We start from the raw sequence: 19,494 nt of genomic DNA, 5'->3' as shown, positions 1-19,494 counted from the left end.
TGGGATCCACGATTGAAGTGGTACAACGTAGCCAATAATGCTTTCATGTGTACCAAGGTTAACAGCTTGCTGCAGCACCACTCAATTTCCCTCATTTCTAATTATTTCTTATTGGCACTAAATGTGGTGGGGGGATTGTAGTTATCAACCTGAAGAACTGCAGACGTGACAAACACGCAGTCCATTGAGTTTAATAACCTTATTACGCATCAGGATAGTTATGGCACCTTGAGAGCCCTCTTCAGCAAATACTCCATGTACAAAGTGTCAGAGAAAACTGACATCCAGTGATATAAACTGTACCTTTGTATAAAAATTCCACCACATTACATCTTGTATCACTGTTATTTATGCACCTTTATAAGTTATTCATTCTATAAAATACAAAACAGTATTAATGTTTAACAAAGCTCCGAGGTGGTATTTTCAGGGATGTATACAGTAGATTTGGATTACAACATTCAACGATTTCCAGATAATGCACTTGAAAATCAGTGGAAAAATGCATTGAACACAATTATTTTTACCATTAAACATCAGTAAAAATATCACCTTAAAGTCAATGCTAATTTTATTTTACCTGCGACTTAACAAAATACTTTAATGAGTGGGTATTACTGCATTAACTTTATGAACTGCACACCTGGGCAAACAGTCCTCTGCTAAAAACTAAGGTTGGCCAAACGTTTATCAGCAGGTCTATAGGTGCTAGACTGATTTCATTTCACTGTGTACTGCAAACAAAAAAGCGATTGTCAGTGGGACTGTTTTACTTAAAATACACCCTCCACCTCTACAATTCTGAAAAAGATCCAATTCAAGCAGTGCTTTGACCTGGAAACGAAAGGAAACAGCGCATTCTGAAATGCACAGCGACATGATGGTTATTTTCATAAAATACCACGAAAATATAAAGTACTTGGAAAACATTAATTGTAACGGACACAAGAATAACATAATACTGTACATTAAATGATCGCAGAAGTAATGGTTTGAGCGGTGGTGCAGTGGCTAAACGCACTACTCTATGAATCCGCACTGCTATGATTCGGCAAGGTTGGCTGTGCATGGTGCGAAAGCCGTTCAACATAAACACATACATCCCACAAACTCAATTTGATTCCCGGCCACGGCTAACACCAGTGACGAGTGATATCTGAACGGGGCCCTTTACCAACCCGCATAGTGAAGTAAGGTCAACCAACTCCCATGACTGACACCGTGTGTGGGTGCATTCATTCAGCAATGCATTTAAAAGGGACCCTAAATTATTATTTTCAACTTAACGCAAACATCATCCATACTCACCCCTCACAAATTATGGCCATGCTGGGATAGTGTATTAATAACAATCTCCATTCTGTATACAGGCGTATATTAAAATTCCATACTGTACAAACAGTACTAATATACTGTACTATCGATTTAAAACACATAAAGCCACAAAAATGCATTCATGTCTCAACCGCTGACGCCTTCATTCCACGATACTGCCACATTGAGGAACTTTGAAACATTTTTTAAACCTGTGTTTTTTTATGCTAAAAGGAATGATTTATGATGTGAGCTTGTGGGCTACGTGCCTATTGGCCTGCTCTAGTGGCCTCTGATGGACATCTGTTATCAATATTGGGGCCTCGAGGCAGCCGCAGCACATAGGTTCACATTAAAGGCCTCATTAGCATAACCGCAATATCAAATGCGTTCCGCTGTATGTCACAATCTTGGCAACCAAATCTTCTCTACGTTTAAAGCGTACCTCAAGTGCGCCCGTAAGGGAACATTAGCCGTTAACGCTGCGCTAAATTTAACGTTTTATTTAATTTTCTCCAAGCAACTGAAGGGTTTGCATTACAAAACAGTTCAATTACAAATGGTTGCTGTGAATTGCAGAATTAGTAAATTACTACCAAAACCAAAGTTTGGTGCCTATTGGATATTCATGAACAATGGTTATATATTATTTTGCAAAGGTAATGGCTGGGACATTATTTGGACATTGCAGGTTCATGTCAATGCGGCAAGCGGCAGGCAGCAAAGCAGAGAAGGCCCTCCTGCGGATCGCCCTGGCTCATCGCTAGCTACAGCGGCCGCAGGGATGTGCACGCTACCGCCTGCAGAAACCACCAATGCTACACTTGCGCTGTATTACAACAATTATTATATACTTCAACTTCAGGAACAATTCACAACAATTCACAACTCAAAGAAGATCTTAAACATCTGCTACGAAAAAAAAATGCTAACCAAAATACTGGACTTTTATTTCATTTTCTCAGGACATTACACCATAGACAACTTAGAAAATGTTATATTTAACGGCTACCCATGTTCTGAGTGAGAATAATGAATGTCACGTGCATTGCACCTTTGAATGACATCGTGTAAAGCGTCGTGGGATCCTACACACAGGTGTATTCTATAACCTACTTCCCTAACACGCCCGTTGAAACACCAGCAGGCAGGCTAAAGCCTCAACAGGGATGCCACAACACAGCTCCGGTGGTGTCCAGCGTTGATTATTTTGTTTTGTTTAATGCTCGCAATGCGGGGGGGGGGGCTCCGAAGTGGCCGATTGAGCGTGCCACTGTGCACCGGGAGCAGCACATAAAAGATGGATGGAGGCCGAGGGTCATCCGTTTGGCTGGACGCGTGCAGCGATACCGCCCGTTTTGTTTGTGCAACGGTAGTCCAGTTAACTCGTAAACATACGACCTTGCGCACACGTGCACAGGCACACACACGATTCAAGTGCAGCATTCCGTCTGTACGTACATACGCGTCCGCACTATGGGTTTTATTGCCCACGAGGCTGAGCGTCTTGCGCACTGGCCCGTGCAAAGTATTTGTTTATTAGTGCACGCGTGCATTTTTGGGACAAGCGCGCGTGCACGCTGGCTCACGCCCCACACGCCAGTTTTGCCTGTGTCAGTCTGGGTCCGAGTAGGCGTACGGGGGTCGAAATGATTGTACTTGCATCAGTCCGCATGCACATGGAGGCTATTCACAAGCTGATGAAAACGCTGCGATAAGAAACTTTAAGACACAATCCCATTGGGGTATGTATTGGCCGAACTTCTAGCAGGATCACAATATCGTGTTCTCAGATCGATTGATCTAGTAAACCCGTGTTCATAAATTATTCAAACACACAGATATTATTTGCCATAAGTTTACTGCCTCTTAAAGACTATATTTCATGGGCACGGAAAATTACCACAATTTTCAAAGACTCAATCAATCAACAAAAAATAGTTGGGAAATCCAAATGGGTATAAATGTATGTCCTCTAAAATAATTGTAAATGTTGGATGCAGTGAATAACATTTTCGAAATAATGTACTGTTGAACGATTCTATAAAAATCAGGAACATACTGCAACGTGAATCACGATGAATTCACCACAACACCAGTATTTTTCCACGAATAATGTTTGAGTCTAATAAGCTGACTTATCCTCATATCAAACTAAAAACTTATCACACACAATAAAAAAGCGCAGCTCGATTCCCACGTGCAACAGGTTTTACCATCATAATATATATATTTTTTTAAAATGTATACTCACAATAGGTACTTTTATTTAAAATTATCACATTTACTCGATGAGCAGTGGAAAAAAATGTGAATGTTAAAATTAACCTATTACTTAACTGTGCACAACTATTTTCCGATCTAACAATCAAAATTATCCGGAATTAACATTATCTTCTACCATGAACGAAAAAAAATAATACGCTCAATACAGCATAAAACGTGTTTTATTTTTACATAATGAAAACCAAAAGTTCATCGAGTACAAGCTCTTGGTAATAGATTAAGAGTATTTGGCTGCTTTCATTTTTCACATAAGCCACTTCATTGTATGCATCTATGTTGAACTTCTTTTGCACCCTATGTAGCCAAACATGCTCATCGGAGGTGTGGGGGAAGGACAACAAAATGAAGACAAAAAGCTGTTCTAAAGAGATAAGTTTTACATTTAGAGCTATCAACTTGTGGCTACCATTTGTGTCTTGGTCACTTCTGAAAAAGGGCTAATATCTCAGTGGGCCTTAGCTGGGGAAATAAAAAATAGTTTAAATTCGATTAATAATTTCGATTTAAAGCTTTCGTGACTGCAGGGATTCATGCTTTTTCGTGCACACTTTTGCCCTTTTATTACGGGCGCATATTTATGAAATTATGCATACATTAGAAAAGTATGTTATGTTGACCGAATGGCTAAATTATCATGTTGATAAGCAAATCTCTGTAATGCAACTAGTTTCTTAGATCACTTCGGCATTGAGGAGCTTCAAAATATCACTGCAAAAGGTTGCTTTTGAGATAAAAAATACAAAAGTTTTTTTTTTCATCAGCTTTATCCAATAACATGGCTACACAATAATATTAGAGTGTATGCCTTCTTTGTTCATGGGAACGTTAAGAAAGAGCCTGCAATAATTTCACGGCTTCGGACATATTAATATATTTTTTAATTCGACTTGCGACTCAAATGTGGGAAGTCTGCAACTCATTGATGTAATGTTTTAAGTGTGCCCGAATCAAATCCTAACAAGTTGTACATTAGACAATCATATAATCTAATGTAAAAATCTCGTCAAAAATTAGGAAAGCATGACATTTAAAAAAAGGGAACCCCCTACCACGAAAATAAATAAATTAGCAACGTAAATAATTTAATAACCAACATCCTACCCATAATCGGAAAAGCATAGATAAAGTTACTGGTGATTAAGCCGCTGATTAGACTTCTATGAAAGCTTTATAAAATCAATATGGACAGTGGTGATTTGGGCTGGTGGGATTGTGGATGGGAGCGGGGACAGAAGGGCACTTTTTAGGTTCCCTGCAGCGATCGGAATGCTCTTTTGATTAGAAACAGATGGAGCTTCAGTAAAGCAAGCCGTTAAAGCCCCTCCCTCCCCCACAACCCCCCAAAGCAGCTTCTAAACAGGAAGCAAATCAAGAGCCCCCAAAACTCGCTTAAATCGAGAACTCCTTCAATCCGCCATCGGCATTCAATGCTCAAAGAATCCATTCCGCTCGCTATCCCCCTTCCTTACAAGTGAATGAAACCTGCCTTGCTTTCATCTTTTCCTGGGCATACCCGCCTTTGCCAAGGCAAATAAACGTGGGCCATGTGGTTTTGCGATTTCACTTCCGTCTGCTGGAGATCACAAACAGAGCTTTCACACGCGGCCAGACGAAACGCACGCACGCTGAGGAGTAGACTCAACAGCGCAAAAAATACTCGAAGCTTTTCCCATCCCACAGCAGGTTTCATTCATTTGAGCATTTGCAGGTAAAAGACAGCCCCCCCCCCTGCTCCTTGTCCATTTGCCCATTAAAGGTGTGTTTATTAAAAGCGTTACCACAAAAGTGCAAATAGATCCTAACTTACTCTTGTGTTGACCATTATTACCCACCAATAATAATATACATATTCGCACAGTTTTATATTTTTTCATGAAAATGTAAGATATTTTACGTTATTTATTTTAATACATGACAGTTATATCAATACACCAAAGCACGCGTTGGCACCTTAACTTCGTAAACACCACAACATTTTAGTGGAAACTATACACACACTTAAACGCTTTAAGTAGGACACTAAAAATGTTTGCAATGTCATACATTCAGCAACGCATGCGTACGAGACTTCGTTTTCACTGTGCACCATTCAACATCGATGTTCAGCATCACGCAGCTAAAGTTGTAATCATTTTAGTGCTCGGGTTCTCTTTTATTAAGAAACTTAAGACAAAAACAATTATAAAAATGTGTAAGAAACTTTTTGTTTTCAATATAATTAGGCCAGAAACCCATCGTTTGAGAAAAAACAAACTTCTTACTAGTCTTGCGTACCAAATTCACGTGGGAAAAATATGAAATTGTGCAATGTCTGTCTGAAACTGTACGAAAATAAATATTCACAAACTAATCAATCAATCACGATTTGTAAAAAACCAAAACCAGTGTGAAATTTGACGATGAAGTTTTAAGACAGGAGAAGATTCCAGCACAGCAACAGCTGCGGAGGCGTGTACAGTGGAGGGCAATGGGTGATAGGGGGCTCTCATTCAGCCAGAATCCTGGCATCACAACTGAGAAAAGGGGGGGGGGGTCACACAGCCTTCAGCTGCCGCGAAATGACCCTGAGCCCCATTAACCAGCCGTGACCGGCAGTGTCCACACACTGCTCACCCCCCCAATATAAACTGCAGTGCCGGCCGAGTTAAAAGTCACGGGAACATCCAACCCCCAATCAAAAAAAAAGGTTGAATACTTAGACAAAAATCAACTTTGGTACTCACCGTTTTGCCATTGTAGTAGTACATTAAGGAGCTGCTGCCCATTCCTGGCACGGGGTACGCACAGTACATGGCTGCGAGGCTGTCCCTGCGCGAATCTAACGGTAAACTTTTTTAGCGAGTCCCTTCAACCACGACACGGCGAGCCGTCGTCCCAGCCAGAGCTAATTCCTTCAGTACTGCGACTTTCCACATGGCCATACTCCATATGGAGCCTACGCAAGCTTTGGACTGTGCCACTCTGTGCTAAAAGAGGGGGGGGGGTGTTGAGAGTTAAACACTGGCACACGCCCCCACCCACCCTGCTCCGCCTCCCACCCCTCCACACATCTTCCTCCACCACGGCTGATCTAACACTCCTCCCTTCAACGCGTGTTCCTGTGTCCGGGCCTCGTCAAAAAAAAAGAGACACTGCACCAGCAGGGGCAGCTGGAAAGAGGCAGTTTTTCAGGTTTTACTCGCGAACCCGGCCCCGTGCGCGTCTTGGGCCACCCACCACAACTCGAACGGCAACCCGACAAACGCCGCTGACATTACCCCTCCTCCCCTGCTGCGGATCCCACCTGGCGACGCGAGTGGTAGGGCCCGCTCGCCCCGCAGCGTTGGGATGCATTGGAGACGGCGGTGTGAGGAACGAGCAGCGCATACAAATCCGCTTAATTGACTTTTTTTCTGCCTTTAATTTGATTAAAGAGCTAGTGGCAGGGAAAAATAGTGTGACGCAGGGCTAATGACTTCACCATCTGTCCCCTTCGCTGTTTATTTCAAGCTTTGTTTACTGCTGACATCATCGGCGGGGTCAGAGATGGAGAATGTCTCAGGAGGCCCGGGAAAAGTGTCTCGACAGGGCATTTTAAACACTTTGCAACTCTACATTATCAGATAGGATTACACGCAATAAACGCATCCCGCTATTCAAGTCGCCAGTCTTGTATTACCAACAAAAAAAACGTCACGGGACCTATTCGCCGATTCTCAAAAGATGATCTCATATTCTTTGTACCTCGTAAATTTGGCACCTGCACATATGTCTTTCCCTGTCCAGGATGGAAGACACCTTGGACGAAACGAACCAAGGGGGTTATATAACTGGACAATGTCGTGCTCAAAAAATCTAATGTGCGGTACTAGCAATAAATGTCGAACAAATTAAGTCTTTATGCTTTGGTACTGCATCCAACAATTGAAACAAGAGGATTACATACGCGCAGTTTTAGAGATTACATTTCGACACGTATAACCTACATTTCACCCGGCTGATTACAATATATCTGTGCTGCTATCACTCAGCGGGCCTTATAATCTAGATGCCCACATGAAAAGTGGCGACTGCGAGGATGCAGTCATGTGGAACGCATGAAGGCTCTCAAGGCGTACTCACAATGTACCCCTATGTGTGTTCCCGTCTCCGTGAGCGTGAAACAAATGTGCTTATCACAAGCAGTGATCACCAGGCTCGGCTTCGGCCGCACGGAAAATAAATTATCTCCAAATTGTAATCACAACGGCGGTGACAATTATCCAGAGCCACACAATTACAATGCTCACAAAATCTCGGAAAAATTAAGTCACACACTGACCGACATTTTCATTTAAATATTTCGTGAGAAATTGTGCAGATAAAGGAAAACGGCAACTGTCTCCTGCCACCCAATGCCGAGGTGAACATTTTTATTCGTACCACTTATTTCAGCCGTGTCTGATGTGCCGATATGAACAATAAAGCAAGGACATAACCGGTGTGTTTGTACCCTTGCATACACAGATGTTAAACATCCAAAAAATTGCAGATAAATTGGTCCCACGATAACAAAAATAAATCTTCAGCGTGTAATAATGATATTTTATCTGGTGAACGACATTAGTTAATTCCCCAAAGTTTTTAATTTATTTCCTTATTTCTCAGCAATTTGTAACAACCATAATTATAGATAAGTCGCAGTCGCTCTAAAAGGCTTTAGAAGTAATTAATTTGCAGCTATTATTCTCCCTTGTAAGTTAATTAAACTGTGGTCGGAAATAAAGTCACAACAAAGATCTTTTCTCTTTTGATCAAGTTTCCGCATACGGCACATTTTTTCAACATGCTTTTTTGAAATTGTCTGTAAACTCAGAAGCCAAATACCTGAATTTAAATTTACAACTCGTAGATTCCCACAGCATCGCAAACAATATGCAGCTAAAAACACCGCGACATCATAGTCCATCGTAAATGGTTAATTCCTGCGATATGTATTCAGTTCTTTAAAAGGCTTTGTAAAACAGCAAACTAAATTAAGGAGGAACTAAAGAGAATAGAATCGTTTTATTTTCAGTGATTGTGCCATAAGGTTCTGTTTAATGGTGACGTAAATCCTCGGGGTGAAAGGCACTCCGATCGGTAAGGCCGGGTTGAAGAGTCAGACAGCGAAGAGTTACACCCCTCCACGGCTGACTTGGCGACAGCTGCTATGGGCCCAGGCCCTCCGTGTCAGTCTAATACATTGTCAAAACAGTGAACTCAGTGGAAAGTCTAGCCTCCCCCCGAGGCGTTTGGGGCCACGCACTATCCTGGGAAATGAAATTACGCAAGCGCTGTTCTTACCCCACTCTGCATGCGCACAATTCTGCGGACTGAGGAAGCATGCCGTTAATAATGATAATTTACCTATTTATCCAGGAAGCCACACACAGTTGTTGGGGCTCTATTTTAAGGAGGGTCCCACATTGGGTTTTTATTTTACGATGTTTTCCGACAATCAGTGAGTGTTTATTGTACAAGTGGGAGGATACCAGAGCACCTGAAGAAACCCCTTGCGTGCGAGGGGGCACCAAATATATCCCTGTACAGATGGTAACAGATGGCGATTAGTCCACTCGCTGTACTGTCTCCTCCTGGCAAACTAGGGTATGAGCACCTCGACGCCCACGAGAAGGGAGTTTCACAACATTCATGTGATCCATCAGCCCTCGCTGTCTCCACAGCGCTGGATTACAGGCGCGCGCGCGCCAACACCACCCGGCTAGCTAAATGACCACAGACAACGTAACCTAGGATTGTAAAAGTGCAAAATAAACAAACTGTGTCCTTTAAATTACTCACAGTTTCACAAGTGAATGGGTATGGCTCACCGATGCGGTACTTATTATAAAGATGAAATATATCTGCGAGTTTATTTGTATTTTTCGAAATTATAGTTACCAATAAAAAAAAGTATTACTTACGTGCATTATTGTTAAATGTAAATATGTTAACGCAATGATAATGGACCTTTGTTGTTTATTTCTGTAATTACCTATACTGCAGTAAAATACTCATGATCATCATCGCCCACGTTCTATTCACTGATATACGACGGCCTTCCTTCCTACCCCATCCCACATGGCCCCACGATGCCACAATGCATCTCCCCCTCCTCCTGCGCAATATGATCTCATCGCCCCATCTCCATGGCAATCGTAATCTCGGGGGCGTTGTCTGCTTTGGCCGTCATTCCATCACCAGTCTCGTCCATCAGCCACCATCCCCTTCAAGCGGTGTGTCCTACCGACTTCTCTTACGAGTACAGAATGAAGTCGAATTTGTGTTTGTTCCTTGATCTGTGCGTTCTCCTTTTTGGATCTCAGTGTAATTCCAAGTATCTCTTCATTTTTCTTTGCACACTTTTTGCTGTTGCCTTTGTTCCAATTTATGAGGGCTGTTAAAGTCAGGCTTAAGGTAAATATGAGCAGAATAAAAGTAAAGTGTATTTTTTGCTAATCTAATGAATATGTTGATGGGGCACAACCAAAAAACACATCGGAGCAGATTGGTCAAACGCAGCCATAGGGCACGACGCTGTCACGCGGCCGACAGCCAAAGCATATCAAGGCCTGCCTTCCAGCAGAATCTTCAGGGCAAAGAGACACTGCACGCAAGTGTCCCAACACGTGCTTAAACTGATGACACGCTCTCGATTTTGGGAACGCTGCGCTCAAGGCACCCCTCGGCAATCTGGCTGTGAAAGTGGAAACTTCGCTCGTCGTGTCAACAACGTGCGCTTGCTGCACGCGCGCACAGCACGCACGACGGCTTCACCAAGGCGGAACACCATTGCGGAACACCGGGCACTCTCGTTGGATTACTCGCGACGTACTAACGAGCGCGCGCAACCTCCAAGTGTGCGCTGTCATGGATCAAAAACCTTTCGCCGTTAACTTTTTTGCTGTTGTGAACACGAGGTGGACGTAAATCTGTTGCTTCAAATTAACAGGCTGAACCAGACAATCATTCCTCGACCAATTTGGTGAATCAATGTTTATTTGTTACATGGAAAGCCCCGTTTAGCCAGTTACAGGCGAGTTTGCAAGGGAGATCCGCGGCGCATGAGCAACTGCTGCTCCGCACTGCTGGCCGCGTTCGTAACGCATACAGTGAGCGGACAAACCAGTCGCTTGACAACACAACCGTCAATTCACGTAACCCGTTTCCCCCTCGCGTGGCTTCTAAGTTACAATTCGTAACCCCTCACCATCATCTCTCAGAGCCCCCCCCCACCCCCTTCATATCCACTCACCCCGTACCCCAACCCTGCTTCATAGAGAGAGCACTGCCAGCACATGTCCCCAGGGAGGGTGGAGGGATGACTCGGTACAAAGCAGTCTTTGTGAGGAAGCCCATTGAGAAGGCAGAGAGAGAGAGAGGTCAGTGACTCAGTCTCGACACACGGCTACTGTCACTCAAAATTGGGACCGACGGGACACCCCTCCCCCCCCAGTCACTCCATTTCCCCACTGCCCCCCCCAGCCCCTGCAAGGTCAAACCCCCATGTATATGTTACATGTAAACATTTGATACAAATGCACAAAGCATTTTAGCACCCCCCCCCCCCCCCGGTGCCAGTTGGCCGCTCAACAGTTCAACATTTTTTTTTGGGTAAGGCTCTGCGGTGAATTGAAATGGATAAAACAATTTAGCTTGATTGCTTGCTTTTTTTGCCAAAATGTACAATGTTATAATCACCGTGGTGGTTGATGGTGTTCTCGGGTTTTAGAGGCCATAGTTTACACAACCATGATCATCCGCTTTCACTCGTATAGAGCTCTTTATGTGAAATATGCTCAAGTGCACAATGTTCCCTTCACGCGTTCTGATTATGAATTGTTTAAATCCGAGTGACACAGAGGAGTGAATGAGCTAAATATGCCAGAAGTGAAAGTGAAGGGAACGAGGACAGAATGTTCATTCAGCACATTTAATTTCATATTCACCTAAACTCCATTTGTGGTTTAATTAAAAGCTATTCACAACGTTCATCCCTTGGTCAATCAACTGCCGGATGAAAGACCCCAACCAAATGCTGTGGTGAACATGGTGGTTGTATGACCAGACTTTACCACGCTGGTCAGTGCTGCGATAGCCGCGATGGTCGTGCCGAGTTCCATTTCACCCCACTCCTGTTGCTGCTCTATGCCCCTGCACCGTCCCCGTTTTGCTGTAATGTGCACTGAGGCCTCCTTTATTGAGGGTGGTATTGGCACATTAAATAAATATTGATCCACTGGTGAAGGGGGGGTTGAGGACGGTTCATTTAACGGTTGCCATTAATGTTTGCCGTGGCCAGGAATAGCGGTGTGATAATCACTGCACCACCATTCCACACTATGTTAACATTAAGTATCAATTTCAAACATATAACATGCTATTTTTTAGTAAATGTTCATATTGGATTAATACTATTAATGATACCGATTGCACATTTTTTTTAAAGTTAACATCAATGAGCGTAAAAAACATATGGGTTTGACAACAACAAAACATTTTAACATACTATATGCATAGTATATACTATTTGAAACAGCATCGCTATGAATCGGCACGCAACCACATGAAGTCACAAGGACAGATGTTTGTTTTTAAATTTCACTTGTGGACGACTTTTTTTTACTCTGTGCACCTGCGTACAGAAACCTGCTTTCGGGGGGGGGGGGGGGAGAATGCCTGAATGCCACCCTGCTTAATCATAAGAACTGGTCCAGCTTTCCCAGCGTGTACACATCACGTGCGCCCAACAGTTAATTATTTTTACCGCCTGTCCATTTTCCAGCCAATTTACAATTCATTTCGCTGGCCACACCTGACACGTAAAGCAAAGAAAAAACAACCCGCTGGAAGATCTACGTCGGATTATCCGGCTGACGGGAATGGATTTGAATTGTCAAGAAAGTCTTTGCTTCAGAGAATGTTTTTTTCTTTTTCTTCGGTGTCTCCAGCGAGCAATGACAACACAAAGCTTCGGCTGTTTTCTATGCGGCGATAGTGTGCTGCTACGGACAATAATACCATGAGACGCAGTGGGAGGTGCAAATAACGGATAGTGAGAGATTGTGAACCAGGACCCTTCTATTTACATCTCGCAATGGCCAATGAAAACCAGCAAAAAATATAGGCCAACATCACTTACAATACGAAAATGGAAAGTTTATAACTATTATACATTTACTCTTTGGTTCTTTCGGGAAAGTCACTATTTTCTCTTTCTACGTGACTTTACCGAAAGAACCAAAGAGTAATTCCTTGCAGTCACAAAAGCTTCAAATCAAGTTTTATTCTATATTTGGTTGTTTTCACTCTGCCACGAGAGCGTGCACTGAGCACTTACATTGTGTTAAGGCATTAACCAGTAGAGGGAGCTAGAGTCCATAGGATGTGCCCATGGTCAAGTTTCCTTGTGGTCATGTTAACAAAAGACCGATTGTAATATTTGGGGCATTGGAAAAAACCCACACTTTTTTTCTCTCACAAACTTGAAAGGTAATGACCCACAAATTGCCAACGAGTTTAGACATTAAGCAGCACAATACGAGACGGGAGCTGTGCTTGTTGCTGCCACTCGCAAGAACGGGCCACAATTCACTTTTCCCATTTCTGCACTTTAATTATTTCAGATATTATCGGTAGATCATGTTCAATTCAGTTACACAATTAAAATACATTGCTGAAGATTAAAACATATTAGTAATGTTAATGTGAAAAACTGAACAAAATGTATGACATTTTAAAGATTTTAAAAAAATCTAAATTTTCCCGATTACTTACGCATGCACAGTGTACACCTACATATGCCTACATTTCTTCAGATTCCAGTTGAATGCTCCAAAGTAAACAAGCTCACGCCGTCGAGTTCACTTGTGCACGGGGAATTACACGCACACGCTAAACCACATACATTATATATAAAATACTCCAAACATTAACCTAAATTCCCCTCATTTAACAAACACCATTTGAGGTTTGGGAAGGGTATGCTTGGAATGGCACGACAGCACTCCGCACACTAAACCGCACTCTCCCCTCCGCTGGTTCTCACAATCTCCGCCGGAGCTCTCTCTCAACAACAACAACGTCTTGCGCGATGCTTGAACAAATATGCGAGCGAGCGCGCGCTTCACGAGCCAACAACGGCGCACGGGGCCCACACGGCGATGCAGAGCCGCGTGCGCGCTTGCTCGTTGATTCTGGCCCAGAGGACCCTTTCGCAGCGATTCGGTGTAGCGACGATGCCGGGGGCTTGCCACCCCCTCCGCCCCGCAGCTCGCTTTGCCGAGGCGCAGAGCGGCAGTTCGATTTCCGACACTCGACCGCAACGCGAGCATTCTGCGCATGCTTGCGGGGGAATACGAGCCAAGCTCCGGCTAAGAATCTGCGAGCGATACTCATTTACACAGGCGTGCACGCTCCACCGGTTCCCGGCAGCACTTTTATTTTAAATATTTAATAACTTCGTTCAAGAAGTAGATAACCTATAAAGTGTAATTTAAATACAAAGTTATTTCTGTGCATGAGAAAATGTTCCTTAGTGGCCATTTTTAATTTGTATATTTTATCGCACTGCGTGATTGAAGGGAAGACTGTGCCATGCCTGAGAGAAGGTATTTAATGTTTTATGCATTTTTGTTCATTTTCAGAGCCAATGGTTTGTAGATCTGTGTAAAGTTTAGCGCAGCTGCACATTTAACAATAACAATAGCTGATGGTTTCATTTCCCTCAATATAAAGCCACATTAAATAAAGTGCATTACCATTTTTCCTTGAAATACGTGCTGCCGAGTTTGCATAGAGTCAACAAATTATATGTTTCGACATTGTTGAGAAGGCCTGAAAATTTTAATTTGCATGTATTTTTCTTGAATTCATATTATATTTAAAATCACCTCCACTAAATCAACAATGCAAGATAAAAACATAGTTGTTTTTTAACAAACTATACGTTGACTAAAGTTACAAAATAATGTGTATATCGTGAAAGCCTTTAAAAAAATTCCACTGCTAGATAAAGAGTTCACTAACACATGTCTATCCTGGGGATTTGTATGACCATACTTCACCATGTTGGTCAAAGCAGATTGAAGGGGGGGGGGGGGGAGCCAGGAATGGTTCGGATTTCACTCAACACCAATGTTAGCCATGGCCAGGAATCAAAGTCTGGTTGTAGAGTTTATGTAGCAGTAAGCGAACCACTGCATCAATGCTCCAACCAACGTACAATAGAAATGTATGATTTCATCCAAGTAAATTTTTTTGCAGATTTTATTTTAGGTACATGAAAACCTTTTGCCTACGTACAAAACGTATGACAGCAGTGCACACTATGTATGTGATGGGGGTAGTTTAAAGGAAATTAATACATTTAAATGTTTCGACATTAACAATGAATAACATTTTACAAATCTGCCTGCCAACCACCCCTTAATAAAGCTCAGCTTTGCATCTTCACCAAGATCATGCATGGGTAATAAATTTCGGCTGTTAGTTAATATAACAAAGCCATGACAATTATTCTCCTCCAGCAATTTCGCTTGTAATTAATTCTCTATTACCAAAGGTTAAACAAGGTTTAGTGGCTGTTACTGTATGCACGTGCTAGAATACTGCGGGTTGCCATGCTGTAACAGCTGCCTGGAGCCTCATATACATATTAAAGGACCAACCGGCCCACAGAGGCCATTAAGGCCTGCCTCTTACGTATTCCGAATCCTGACACCACCCCCTCGCAGCCCTAGCGCAAGCCCCCACTCAGGGGATTATTATTAATATTAATGTAAATCTCGTCAGATTCCGGGCCATTAATCTCTGCCTGTCCTCCTGTTCCACGACATGATAACTAATTAAACATCAAACAGCGGGCCCTAGGAGGAGATTGGGCCTGACAGGCCCCCATCCCCTCGCGGGAGGAGGCCGCCGGTCGATGCCAGGGTAGTGGCGGTAGCAAAGGCTGGAGAGGGGCGCCCCGGCGAGAGGGTGTGGGGCAACATCACGGTGCGGGCACCACCCCCACCCCCGCATGACCGTGATGCGCAATACTGCCTGTCACCCCCCCCCCCCCTCATCGTACTCGCGATGCTCGTGGCAAGAAGAAGGGGCGAGCAGCTTCACCAAAGTGCAGATGCCCCTCTCGGCTTCTATAAACTAGTTTTTTTTTATCTTACCAGGTAAGGCACACTGAGCTATCGAGCTCTTTTTCAGAAGCGACCTGGCGATAAACGATAGCTTAACCAAGTGGCTTAACATCATGTAGAATTTTATAGAGCAGACAAAATTCTCTAAACGCATGTTTTTAAACGCGGAGGGAACAACCAGAGGACCCGGAGAAAAATCCAAGCGACCATAGGCGTCAGTGTCGAGATTCGGCCGACGACTTCCTATATACCAGGCGAAGGAGTTGCATCACCTCGCCACCGTGGCGCCCGGCTTTGCATTTCATACCCTCCCAGAGATGCAGAATTAAAACTGTCACATACACGTGCGCGCTCACACGTAAGCGGCAGCGGCTTCCATTCATCAAGCAAGTCTCGCAGATGTCACCGGAACATCTGCGACGGGCTCGGTGCACTCAGCGGTATCGCGGCGGCAGCATAGACTCGTCGACGGGAGGTTGATGGGCGGACCCAAGTATTTATGGAGATCACAGGCTGGGGAGGATCGGGCCTCAACAGATTGAGGACCTGCTCATCCACACATGACTTGAATGATGCGTGCACACTTACATCCTGTGACCAGTCTCCAGTAAGGAGTGCTTTTCAAAATGCAAACAACCTACCATGGAATAGTTTGTATGGATGTCTTTGTATATACATGTATGTTGAACTTCTTTCGCACAGTACATAGCCAACCGTGCTAATCGGAGGTGCGGAGGAAGGACAAACTAAACACAAAAAGCAGTTCCAAAGAAATTCGTTTTAAACCTAGATGTACACGTGCATAGCTCCATCGGCTTCCTACAAAGGCATCGTCTTTAAGTCCTTTACAAAAATGTTTTTAAATAAGACAATTTTACATGTGATAATAAAGAGAAAAAGCAAAACTTACAGAGGATGGTAACCCTGGAGGAATCTTCCTGATCTTCTTACTTGCAACATCTGCAACAGAGAGCAAACAATTCCATTCAAACAATGCACTAAATTCCAAAGTTTATTTCCAATGTATGAGGCCATTCAGATGATCTCTTGTAACGAAAACATGGTGAGAACAAGATATGCAGGGGCAGTTGTGCTTTTTAATTTTCCGTTTCTGAACTATATTAACTAGAATTTGCCCACACTCTTGTGAATGATGCAATAGGCGCTTTTAATATCTACTTTACAGCAGGTTGATGCTTTTTTAAACTCCCCAAATCAATTAATGGCTAGCTGTGGACTTACTTGAATCAGTGACCGTGCACCATGACTCAGCAGAATATACACCATAAATCAGGCAATGTAGCTGCCTAAAATAAACACTGCTATCAGTTTAACACGTAGGCTTTCGCTGACCAATATCCTCCATAAGAGGTTTTTTTTGGGTTAGATGGCATAAATTTAAATATATCGTTAAATCCGCCACCACCCGACACAACCAATTAGTAAGGTTTGTCACATAAACAATACACACCAATTAGTTACTAGTTCAGCATACCGATGTGTTGGAGAGTAAAACTCACAACCTTGACAATTTGAACACGACGTCGCCGGTAATTACCACCAGCCTCATCAGGCAACAGCCAGAATTGTGGAAAAATCCTCCCTGTTTCGGTCTCAACATCTGAGCCGCGCAAGCACAGCACAAAAATAGACAATCGCTGAAAACAATGACACGCAATATGGATGATTTTAAAAGGAACCAAGTATTCACCTCTGAAAGGCCCTTTCTGCAGCAATACGTGCGGCCTTGGCCAATGGCGTTCGAAAATAGCACCACCAGACAGAGTTTGGTGGGCTCTGTCTCAGGTCCCCCTTGGCCGTAGAAGAATAGGGTGCCAGTTGTTATTAACTTGTGCCACGACATTGGGCCTCCCAGCATGGCGTCGTGGGCCAGCAGGAATGGGTCCAAGCCATACTTTCCCGAAACTCCACATCCAGTGATTTCCGAGGCTCATCAATGAGTCAGCGGCAACACCGACAGGGCGGTAATGAGAGGCAAGCCGCTCGGCCAATAGCGGCTTGCCAATCTCATGCAACGGTGACTGAGGGCCCAGTAAATACAGCTGCACTATTAAAAATGGCATTCTGCCACGACAGTAGAGAGTTGTTCAAAATGGTACGTTATAATATGTGTATGCTTATCAAATTATCAGCCGTGCTGCCGGACTGATAATGGGTAACAAAAAACACCCCACAAAAAAACAACAACCTCTATTAAAATTTCAACCATGCCTATTATAACACTGGCCCTCTGGAAATATTTTTAAACAAGGGATTTACATGACTGATAATTTAGAGATAGCATTATTGTCAATGCAAAGGAGGGATCAAAGTGGCATGGTTTGCACGTGCTATGCATGTAAATTCGGCACACTGAGCTCAAGCGTGGTTCTTTCAGCAAGGCATGCGAGTCAGAAGGGGAATTAAACAAACAGCCTGGATGTGTGATATGGCGATAAGGAGGCATCACAAGTCAAGCTCACGACTCTGAAAAACTGGGCTGTTTTGCAAGTCGCGTAACTGAGTGGGACTCCACCGTCTAATTTAACATTCGCCCACGTGGGTTATGATGAGCACTAGGAGGAGACTGGCATAGTGATAGACAGGTACTAAAGAGAATAAAGGTCTCTGAACTGAAATAATTATATCATAGGCAATAAATGGCAGGCAAAAAATGTGTGCGTTCATTTAAAATGGAAATACGTGGTTCCCTTATACTATCGAGACCTTTGCAATTTAAAACCAGAGAGTGAAAAAAAATATCCCTTTGCTCAGACACAATCAAGGGTCCGACACTTTCCACAGAGACCATTTCTCACTTTTCCCAAGCAAATTTTGGCACCATTTCACTATGAATACCGAGCTGAGCTCTCTGCAAACCAATCCCAGAGTAGGGTTGGGGGGAGGGAAAGGAGGCCAGCGTCACAAGATAATGGCATAATCCCCAACCCCAAAAAACGGTGCTGTTTGATCCAGACTCCGCTTTGCCTGACACACACACCTATTCACATGCGTATGTGCAAGTGGCCAAAACCACCTCAAGAGCCATTCTGCATTGCATGGAGTTTTCCCGCAAAGTGCTAAATTGCTCCACACGTAGCCCAATCCTCTATGCGAGTGGCAAATGGGGTGCCGAGAGCCACGGCAACGCAGCACAATCGCCATCCTGTCGTGTATACACGCGGACACACCTAGTCTGTGCCCTCCGGTTGCCCAGGCGAAAAGTGGACAATGTCCTTGCCCAATCCTGGCCAGCTGGATTAAAAACTCAATAAACAAACACCTGTGTCCATATACAGAGCATTGTAAAGTCAAGGTCAAGACATCACAGCGAAAGCGCTGGTGCCAACATACCTCATCATGACTTCCTCCCTTCTGTCAGACCATACAGCAACTGTTGTACAGTCAACACCTGACCACTTTGAACGGCTCTAATAGCACCATGCCCACCATCTGGATGAAGGTCTCTTATCTTCCTTTGTCGCCAATCTCTTGGTGCCATTCCAATGCCCGTCTCAGCTGCCTGCTCTCCTCCATCGGTTTATGTGCGCCACCCATCAGGCTCCCAATCTTAAGCGCATCTACAATGCCATCTTGTCGTCACATCCATCCCAACATTTCAAGTCACCGAGCCAATCTTGCCAGGAAATTCGTACCATACTCAAAGGCCATAAAGCTAAAGCACATTGCTCTCGCCGAAACATCTGATTCTTGACACTTGAGTTGACCGTGCCTGCAAAGTACGTAGTCTAGTGCT

General features: G+C 43.6%; 1 protein-coding gene across 9 annotated transcripts in view; it reads right to left on the bottom strand.

Moving 5' to 3' along the window:
* The window catches only part of LOC144722068 (transcription factor 12-like), a 176,185-nt gene that overhangs the window by 57,297 nt on the left and 99,394 nt on the right, over window positions 1-19,494 (bottom strand). For all 9 annotated transcript variants that reach the window (XM_078600174.1, XM_078600172.1, XM_078600168.1 and 6 more), the window contains exon 7: window positions 16,648-16,697. In XM_078600174.1, coding sequence (XP_078456300.1) covers window positions 16,648-16,697 — 50 coding nt within the window. The remainder of the gene's footprint in view (window positions 1-16,647; window positions 16,698-19,494) is intronic.

Source organism: Lampetra planeri, chromosome 13, assembly GCF_965212315.1.
Source record: "Lampetra planeri chromosome 13, kcLamPlan1.2.h2, whole genome shotgun sequence".
Classification (NCBI taxonomy): Eukaryota; Metazoa; Chordata; class Hyperoartia; order Petromyzontiformes; family Petromyzontidae; genus Lampetra; species Lampetra planeri.
The sequence above is the reverse complement of the archived record's forward strand: the minus strand, read 5'-3'. Positions and strand labels throughout refer to the sequence as shown.